Source organism: Trichoplusia ni, chromosome 7 (genome assembly GCF_003590095.1).
Source record: "Trichoplusia ni isolate ovarian cell line Hi5 chromosome 7, tn1, whole genome shotgun sequence".
NCBI classification, from domain to species: domain Eukaryota; kingdom Metazoa; phylum Arthropoda; class Insecta; order Lepidoptera; family Noctuidae; genus Trichoplusia; species Trichoplusia ni.
In genome coordinates, this window is record NC_039484.1 from 9,779,124 (window position 1) to 9,789,299 (window position 10,176).

Genomic DNA, 10,176 nt, shown 5'->3' on the forward strand with positions numbered 1-10,176 from the left:
TGTGTGCTTATTGATTTCTGTGATATTCACTTACTTAAAGCTAGGGAGTTTCATTTAAATAAAAGACAACAATGCAAAGCAAAATTCATATTTCTCACGTTTCAGACTTTTGCCTAACTGATAGTTGTTTTAAACATTATTACATACATGTCTTACATATTATTGCGTTAATGAATAATCAATTAAATCAACTAACGTCATATAATTAATATACTAGCTAAAATAAAACCTAGCTATAAGAGCAAGCTCTTGCAATGGTACACAAACAGGTGACTTTTATAAAGGGCTTATTGAAGCAAACAAAGATACAAGTGAAGACATCAAGATTTATGCAGGGGTACACAATAATAATAACCGTAAATGCAATATTTGTTGCGCGAGGACTGTCGCAGTGACTAAGTGAGCGGGCAGGCCGAGCTCCACACCCTTACGATACACTGTCAATAACTTGTACGCAATTACTTGAAGTTCGCACACAATTCTAGTTGAAAATCAAAGAGTTTTGCAAGGCAATGTTCCTCCACGATAAGAGTAACAGACATCAATCACCCCTTTGACCTGGCTCCACTAAGCTACCTAGTAGTTGGTCCAGATATCTTAAATACAGGTAACAAAAAGCTGTACTTTGCTAAGTTATCTAATGACGAGTATTTGAGCCGTCGTCGTCGATAAGAATACTTGTTTGTCTTCTTCTCTGTGGGGCTAAAATAACTTCATCTGGTTAAATGGTTATCCAGCTACAGTCGCACAGAACATGCACGAGCGATTCCGATCCTCAGGCTTAGACAGTTCAAAAGGCCCGGGGTGTTTTACGTCAGTGATAGTCCAACTAATCTTGCGTTATCGACTGAGGGTCACCTCCTTAATTGCAGGTCTGTGATCTGAGATATGAGAATTTGGTGTAAGTACCTACATGATTAAAATATGGTCTTATACATCTTAAAACAACTATAAAAAAGAGACAATTCTAAAATATTAGCATAAGAGTCCAGCAGAGTTCCCATAAGTTTTATGGTCTTATAGTTTAAGGTTGCTTATTGGTGAACTGAGAATCTGTAAGGTGCAGCGCAGACGCACTTTTTAGTTTGTGAAAACAGAACCTATGCAATTATATGCAGTAGCGCACACAACGCGCAAAATATCCGGCGCACATAAAATCCGTGTAATTCGGGCAGACCGGACAGAGCCACTCCGCACAAAAAGCGTGTGAAGAAAATTAACGCGCTCTAACAGACGCCTCGCAGACGACGCACATTTTAGTCGGCAATTTGCATTTGCTAGGGGTATTCACCCCTAATAAGCATAAGGCACGCGATCATGGCGCCAGAGGTCGACGTAACGATACGGACGATAGTTCGCGATTTCCATAGCGTCTGCGTTCGTATGTAGCGTACAGCTCTGCCGACAGAATGATCAAAGATGTGCTTCGTGTGCGATGAGTCTGTGAAAAATCCGTGACCGACTTTTTGCGCGCCTTGCAGATTCGATCGCTCAAAAAGTGTGCCGTCTGCGCTGCACCTAATTAAAACTGAAGTGGCAAGTCAAAGTATGTAAGCATAAATATTATAAAAGTATCTGATGATTAGATTGACATTATCCCCGGAAAACTGATAGTTTTAAAATCTAAAAGATATTTTTTCTCATCATAGTGATTATGTACACACCTACGTAAAATTTATATAACAACGATACCACGGGCGACATGTTCACAGGTTGGTCCTGAGCATATACTATCGAGGAATTGTCTTGAATATGACGTACTCACGGGCCTGCACTTGTACCTACACTAATTATTTCGTAAAAATCACAATTTACATTTCGAACAATTCAATAAACATCAAAAATGCAAAGATCAACGGTGGCTAATAGGAGAGATATAAACGACGCTATAAATATACATATATATATCTAATGAACTGGGTAAATTTACATCTCAAAAATGATAACATCTCCTTCCAGTCAATAGAGAATATAATATAAAAACTTTAAAGTTGTAAAGTGGTGTGCTGGCTGCTTCCGAGCTTCAGCTAGCGGTCAGTGCGCGCGCGAATCCTGCAACATTCAGGAATAACTTGTAATACAATACCTCAACATACGTGATAGGGAGGTGTCGGATCAGGGTCACAATTCTCCTAAGCATTTTGCCGACACTATAATTGGAAATTCATTGCATTGACTGTAAGTGTACCGCCCCTTATTGAAATTGTAATTATCGTATTAACACAGAAGAATACGGGGATTAACGCGAATTTTACCTTGATTAGCCAGACGTTTTTGTGTGTTAGTTATGAAACTTATATACCGAACCCGATTTACCCCGATGAACTCCGAACAAGATTTGATAAAAAGCAGGACTAGGTAAATGAGAGTAGACAGTGCCGGCGTTAGGGGGGGGGGGCGTGATGGGGCGATGGCCCAGAGCGATAAATTCTGGGGGGCGCCAAGGTCTGAGTGGGAGTCTCTTGCCTCTCCTGGTGCAAACCCTCAGAACTGTGCTCTACGCTAGAGGTGGAATACTTCCACCGCCAAACGTAACGCTAAAGGAAAGATGAAATTCTTAAAATAATTTTACTTGGGATCAGCAAAAAACTAACACTTGATATTGCTTCCCTCAAGTGGGCGCCACAGTATTTTCGGCCGGGGTGTCAGTGGCCCTTACGCCGGCACTGAGTAGATGATGTATATGTGAGTGGAGTGTGTCGCTGCGGCTCACCGCGTCGCGCAGGTCGAGGTCGGCCGTGAAGGGCCGCGCGCCGTCGGCCGCGCCCGCCGCGCCGCCCGCCTCCGCGCCTTCCAGCGACGACGAGCTGCTACATCACATCACTTTTAATTTTTTCAAAAACTGATTCATAATCTCACTGTGCACACATCGAAAAACCAATTACGTATATAAAATGGGGATTTTTTTTTATTATTCCAGTAATCGTGAAACATCCATTGAAACCATAAAAACATGAGGTTCTTCCTTTTAAAACAATTTTAGTAAGCACTGCTTAGAGAAGTATTTAAATATATCCACAATGTTAAATAAGGGAATATTGAATAATAACTGAAAAAGACAAGTTTATGTCAAAAATCTTACTAAACTTATTCTTAGCTTTTTAGCTTATTTATTGACCAAGGCTATGGGATATGTACTATCACGCTATAATCAATAGGAGCAGAGCAGCACTAAACAAAATCAAGTTTATGTATGACTAGTTGTGCCCCACGGTTTCACCCGCGTGAACACGTAGGTCCCGTTCCTGGTGCTTTAATATTATTGGGGGCGGATTCTAAGTATCCGCTCGATTTTTAATTTGTTTTCTTTTATAGTTACAACTAAAAAAGGCAACTAAAAAACTACCTGAGGCGCAGCGCCTGCAGCTGGTCCCGCAGCTGGTCCTGCAGCTGGTCCTGCAGCTGGTCCTGCAGCAGCGGCAGCTCGTCGTCGGGGCGGGGGTGCGCGTGGCACTCGCAGCGGCAGTGCTCGGGCTCCACGTAGCTGAACAGCACGGGCGCAGCGCCCGCCGCCGGCAACGTCTGGATGCGCTTCGGCTGCTTGCGTCTCTCCGGGACCTCCTCGAAGTCAATCCATTCCGTTTTAGGACGCCCGTCGAAACCTAGGAACGAAACACTTGACTGTAATAACTCTCCCGAGAATTACATTATTCATTTAAGGAGATTATCTAAATCATTAGGAGACGTATTAATTTGAAGTGGGCAAACTCACTGTCACTTCCAGTACGCGTGCGCGGCCTGGGGGCCGGGGCCGCGGTGCTGGGGCGGCGCGGCAGGCGGATGCGCAGCTTGTCCTCGGACGCGGGGGCGGGCGCGGGGGCGGGCGCGGGGCGCGCGGGGCGCGGCGCGGGTTGCGCGGGGCGCGGCGCGGGCGAGGCTCGCGAGCCGCGCGGGCGCGACACGCCGCTCACCAGCACGCCGCCGCGCTCGCGCACCGGCACCATGGGCAGCGCCACCGAGCGCTCCTGCGGGAGGGTGGTGGGCACGTACGGCAACTCTTCCTCGAAGGACTGCTGCACCACGAGCCCCCGCTTCTCGACCTCGTCGCCGGCAATGGGCGGCGCCGACTCCGAGCTGGGCTCGGACTCGGACGAGTCCCTCACCGGCTCCTGCGGCGACGCTGGACTGGCTTGCGAGCGCGTGCCGCCCGCGGAAGGGGCCGCCGAATGCAGCGACCCGGAATCAGCCTGAGGCGTATCGATGGCGGGCGCAATGTCACGAATCGAAGTGGTACGCATATTATCCTCGTTATCCACAAAACTCGGAAAAGAACCTGAAATTTCGCTGGTGACACTGGGAGTTTTCGTAATACTGAATTGAGTGCTGAACACCTGTTCCCGGCTTCCAACGTGAGTAGTAAATACGAGTCTTTCTTTTCGTCTCCTCCTAACTTCATCGGTGGGTTGCACGAGCTCGACGGTTTCTACTTCAGCAGCGGGTGCTACACTACATTCTGCATCGTCTCGGCTTGGCGTGGTTGCTACCAGAGGAACATCTGCACTGACGGTCACCGGTTGTACCTCGATGGTTCCTGTTACTTCTGTTACAGTCGAAGACTCGGCCACCGGAGGACTTGGAATCCGATGGTTAGATTGATGTTCTGTAGGCGACCGAAGCGGTATAATAATACTACCATCGGGAAGAACGGTACGTTGCGTAGGTTTTTGTGTGACACCCGTAACGACTTCGTGATCGGATGTTGGTCGAGTTTGCGGGGCGGAAGCAGGGCGCACAGACTCGCGGTGAGTCATCACCTCGGCAGTCGTCTTGCTAGCGTCCGGTTCGCGCCGAGTTCCACTTGAGCCGGGACGTTCATCTGGAGGTGTACGTAATGGAATGTGAATGATACCATCTTTTGTATCCTCGTAATACTTAAGTTTATCGCCTTTGCGACCACGTTCAGCAGGTTGGGACGGAACTGCCATTTGCCGCTGCGGTTGTACTACTGGAGAACCATCGCGAGAATTCGCCGAAGGAGACGTTGCACTTTTCCGCGGAGTGCGGAATAGCGAAAGTACTGAACCTCTAATCTTTCCGGCAGAGTTCGGAGTCGAAGACCGATCGCGGCTTTTGCTTCGCGAACGACCCTCTGTAAGACTTCTCTTACGTCGGAGTGCATCCGATGGTGAGTCAGGTGAAGCAATCGTTTCTCGTGACTTGAACAACGAACAAAAGGAGGACTTTCGCGAAACAGAGACGGCGGCGGGCGAGGGCGTGCGGCTGTCGCGCGGCAAGCGGCGCGACCCGGGCGAGGCAGGGGCCGGCTCGCGCCCCACCAGCTCGGTAGGCCGCACAGCGCGCTCGCCGCGCCCCGCCAGCTCCAGGCTCGCAGGCTTTGCGGCCGCCTCAACAGTCATGTCTGCAGTGGCCGCTCGTAAGCTGCTATCGTCTTCTTCTTCATAGTCGTCATCAGGTTTTAATTTTATTCGTATTATATCTTTTGAGCGATTAGCGCTTTTGTAAACTTCAGGTTCGGACGGCTCCCGGCGAACACGAGGTCGCGCTCGTCTCTCCTGGGCTCGGGCGCGATTTTGAGTTTCTTTTTGGAGTTTATCATCGTCGAGCACGGGATTTGCTATTATTGGTGATGCTACTACGGGCGCTGGCTTAGATGTGGGTGTGGTGATAGGCGCTGGGCTAGATGTCGTTACGGCTGTAGGGGGTGACGTGGTGGGAACGGGCATCGGTGAAGACGGCGGTGCGCGAGCTACAGCTCGCTCCACAGTAGCTTCTGTGCGCACTTCACGTCTATCGCGAGCGTCGACTGGTGGCAGAGTAGTGCCTAATGGCGATGACGCACCCATTTTTGCAATCTCTAATAAACGTTCTTCAACAGCCGCCGCACAGATCTCGGGGTCAGTCTCAATAGGTTTGGGTCCACAAAATGATGTCTCAAGTAACATTCTATGTGGGGAGGGAGACCGCGAAATGCCAGACACTACCGAGAGTCTTCCGACCGATACGCGACTTTGGTGGCTAAAGGCAGACAACGCAGAGTGAGCGGAGCACTGAGACCCAACACTCGATAAGCGACTGGTACGTCCAGACACTGCCAGCAAAGCTGCTTCCGAACCTTGACTGTCTTTCCGTGAATGGCGACGCGAAGAAGGCGCCGGCACCGCGGCGGGCCGAGGCTCGCCGGGTGCGCCCTCCAAGAAAGCCAGCTCTTCGGTTGACGAACGCAGTTCAAGAGCACCGTCCTCGCGGAAGCCCAACTCTAGACGTCCACGTGTGTCGTCGCTGCCAGTACCAGCAAACAGCGCCAGCTCCGGTGAACTGTCTCGTGAATCGTGGTGACTGGAACTAGATGCACGCGAAATGTCGATCCGAGGCGCGGCCGGCGTGTGCAGACCCGCCGCCGGCGTGGAGTGCGAGCGAGCGCGCTGTTCCGGCGGCGCCAGCGCCGAGCTGCACGCGGGGTCCTCACGGATCTCCGGCAGCCGGAATGATTGCTTCGTTTCTGGACTTGACTGTAAAAATTACAAGTCTAAGAGACGCGAGGATAGTTTCATGAAAATCGAGGCGTTCAATTGTCTTCTCCATTCAAGATTCGGTTTTCATTTAAGCTACATAGTTAGGTTACCAAGATGCGAAGAAGACGATAGAAATCCTCGATTGCATAGCGAAAGATGAAGCAAGAAGTGAAGAATTTGAGAGATACATACTGGTGGTCTCACCTCGTCAGAGACGTCGTGGTCAAAGGAGGCAATGGGCGCGGGCCCGCGGCGCAGCTGGCGCACGGGCGCGCCGCCGGCCGCCATGGGCCGCGGCCGCCGCGCGCGGGCGCGAGCCGCCTACTGGAGCCGGCGCGGTCGCCGCTGCCGCCGCATGCTCGCTCCGCCCGCCAGGACACGCGTGCTGAAGCCAATTAATACTAACATAATATGTAACAGGCTGATATTCCTTTAAAACATATTATGTACTTTTACATATACTTTGTTTCTTTGTTATTTTTTTCTTATTTTTCAACCTTTTTTTTATTTTATTTTATTGTAAGTATAAACCTTATGCAGGTATATTTTATTTGTAATTGCTCGAACTGGCGATTTGGGTTTCTTTTTTTCCCCTTGCTCAGATCGATCTGGTACTTTCCTCAAAAGGCCAGTCCAAAGAACCGTGCCTCGGTTTATGCATTTTATTCGCAATTAAATTGTCTGGACTTCAAAAGAGACTACGACTTCTGAGTATGTTTCTACATTTCTTGTCAGGGTAGTCAGATAGGAAATGTCGACTTCAGCAATCTCGAAAAAAAAGGGGCCATGTAAAAGTGATGATATATCCTGCTTACAGAATAAATGATTTCATTTCCTTTCACTGTTTTTTTAACCATAGGAAAAGGGTCTAGGGTATTTTGAAACAAATTATATTATAATTATAAAATGAATCAAACCTTTGCTCCCCGACTGACTAAACTCACATAAATTCGTGATTAGAAATTTTTTACTCAGATGTTGACGTTTAAGAGACAAAATATTAAAGTTTTTTTGAGCTTTTCATAAAATAAATTTGTTTAAACTTTTTATGTAAGCAAATACATGCGACCTCTTACTAAACATTACTATCTATTCACCCCTTGAAACTATATTCACCCCGTTATACTATCGTATTTAAGAAATAGCGCCTTTTATCAAGCCTCTACTACTTGTTTTACTGGTTATGTTTCTCTGAACAACTGGATGAATCTCGAAACATTCATCCGATGTCAGTAGATTACTTTAGTTGATAAATATCAAATGTAGGTGGTTTGTGTGCTGGATATAATAGATATATGGTTGATTTACTAACCTACTAACTACTTACTTCTTAATAAGCATTGGCACCTGGCACATAATAATTTAGAGGGATAAATTTTCCGATATGAAATTAAAGAAACATAATAATATCAATTACTTATAGTAAATTCAGTACCTTATGACTTCAGAAATAATCCGTTATGAACACACAATTCCCAACCAGTGGTCAAAGGTCGGTTTATAGAATTAATTCCAGAATAACACGACATCAAAGTTCACCCTAAACATTGAGATTATCGGGGCCGTGATGCAGCTCGTGCACAGACGATAGCGGGCGCAGCAGGTCGTGCGGCGCGGCAGGCGCGGCAGCGCGGGGTCCCCGCTAGGCTCGCGGCCGCTCGGCGTGCGGAGCGGTGGGCGCTCGTCGCGCACAGCGCCGCGTCGCGGAGGGCGCCCATCGACGCGCGCCCCGCGCATGCGCCCCGCTCGCGCACGCGCGCCCCCTGCCCCAGTTCCCGACGCGGCCGACACGTCACCGCGCTACGTCACGCGCCGCGCCACCCGCCGACCTGACGAACTGTTGCACCGCCCCAGCGGGGGACCGGGGGACCGGGGGTTACGTAACGCTTCCAAACCGTGGCCGAGGTGTTCTCGGTGCGAGCCCCCGCGCTCCATTACCTTTTGTTGTTAGATCGATTGTTGCTTCCTCGACCCTCACGAATGACGGGACATTGTAAAAGCTCATTGACATACATTTTCTTTTGATTTAATTATTATGGCATACCTAGCATAGTATTTTTCTTTTATAATACTAACACTTGCTACGCATGTTATTTCATAATATTAGATAAAACAGCAAATAATTAATAAAACACGAGAAACCTGCGAATGACAAGGGTTTTCCAAAGTCAATTATGATGTAGGATCTAATTAGGTACCTACATATAATATATATGTATTATATAAGATACTAATAAATATTAATATTTCATTCGGATGGATTGTGTAAAAGATGATATGGCTGCATAGTGTGTGAGATGACATCAGATAGAAAGGTATGAAAGCAGAAGGCATGTTGCGCGGACTCCCAAATAAAATAATTGGGGTGAGGGGAGGGTACGATGATGATTTACGGAGCATCAAAAACTATATCCTCATCTTTATAAATGGGAAGAAACGATATACCTCAACGTGGCAATACTAATTGTTCGTGCACAATGCAGGCCATCATTCTGATGACGACTCCACCAAGCTCTTATCGAGTTCCTCATTCAGAACGCGTGCACCTAGTCTCCATCTCATGGTATTATATCTTGCCGCTTTAGGTCGTTGAACTGCTGACACACATTGCATGCCACGGGCCGCCCTAATATCAAGGCCGCTAGCACATTCTGTCAGGCTGTTTCCCCTCGTTGCGTACCAAATTTCGATTTTGATTTTGATATCCGTGGGATAATTTTCGATTTGTAGCGGGCGGGCCCGCGGTCAATAGCAAGTGCTTACATAATTACAGAGCTCGCTGCTGGCTATGGTAGCAGTATTTTCAGTTTTCGCATCTATTTGAGTAAGGAATCTTACCTTTAACCAAAACAAAAAAGGGACTTCCCTTCAGTACCTACTTGCGATGAGCAAAAACCACATTCACTTCGAACTTTTCCTAATACCTATGTGCATAACACTCATAACAGTTAAAACATATTCTCTTATAGATAACAGGGATGATGATTGACTGAGTATAAAATGAAAAAAATCAAATTAGCCCCTCAGTTAGATAATTGAAAAGTATTAGAGACGTATTTTTTCCTTTAGTTAAGTTTTAGAGAGGGGCTTGTGACGTAACGATATGGTAAAACTTATACTCAACGTGACGTCACGCGTAAGTTTCATTCACTGTAATTTTGTCAATTTATGTTTGCGGGACAAATTAAAAAAGGGTATCCATTATTATACAATAAACTACAAGATGCAATGGACACTAGAAATTGTTATCATCCTTATTCAAACTGAAAATAACGTGTTGTACTGTAACTTCCAGTTAACAATTTTTCCCTAATTTGTTATAAGTTAGATTTATTTGTGAAAATATCAGTGTTGTGTTGAAGGTTCTACAGGTCGACACTGAGCTGAGAACTGTGGGAATGCTATAAATACTCAGTCTTACTTACTCAATAATTCATTTCTTATGATTGGTGTACTCGTAGACTGCCGGCAAGGCAGGCATGTTCTCCAAAGCTCTGAAGCTGTCTGTTGTCGGGCCCTAGGTTCATTTGTTACCCTTCGGAATTGACAAAAGATGACTACATTCCCAAGTGAGAGAATAAACTGGGTAAATAGCAATTAGCAAAGGAATTCCGATTCTTATTTGTTTGTTTAGGATTAGGCGATAGGATCCGGCGGGGAGCTGGCACTGCTGGCGGGGCATTGCGCAATAACTAATAATGCA

General features: G+C 47.0%; 1 protein-coding gene across 1 annotated transcript; it reads right to left on the reverse strand.

Annotated features, from left to right (window-relative positions):
* Positions 1-1,435: 1,435 nt before the first annotated feature.
* On the reverse strand, positions 1,436-6,761 carry LOC113495909 (flocculation protein FLO11). Its single transcript, XM_026874910.1, has 5 exons — positions 6,678-6,761; positions 3,713-6,476; positions 3,347-3,602; positions 2,714-2,807; positions 1,436-2,052 (listed from the first exon to the last, which is right to left on the reverse strand). The coding sequence occupies exons 1-5, from the start codon at positions 6,759-6,761 to the stop codon at positions 2,035-2,037; spliced, it is 3,216 nt and encodes a 1,071-aa protein (XP_026730711.1). The 3' UTR covers positions 1,436-2,034.
* Between the last annotated feature and the right edge of the window lie 3,415 nt (positions 6,762-10,176).

What these genes read in the sequence shown, in the direction of transcription:
- LOC113495909 (XM_026874910.1), bottom strand. Translation starts at nt 6,761, where the DNA reads ATGGCGGCCGGCGGCGCGCCCGTGCGCCAGCTGCGCCGCGGGCCCGCG. An exon ending in ACCACGACGTCTCTGACGAG is followed by an intron (nt 6,477 to 6,677) that starts GTGAGACCACCA and finishes GACTTGTAATTT; the next exon opens with TTACAGTCAAGTCCAGAAAC. An exon ending in CTGCAGGCGCTGCGCCTCAG is followed by an intron (nt 2,808 to 3,346) that starts GTAGTTTTTTAG and finishes GTGATGTAGCAG; the next exon opens with CTCGTCGTCGCTGGAAGGCG.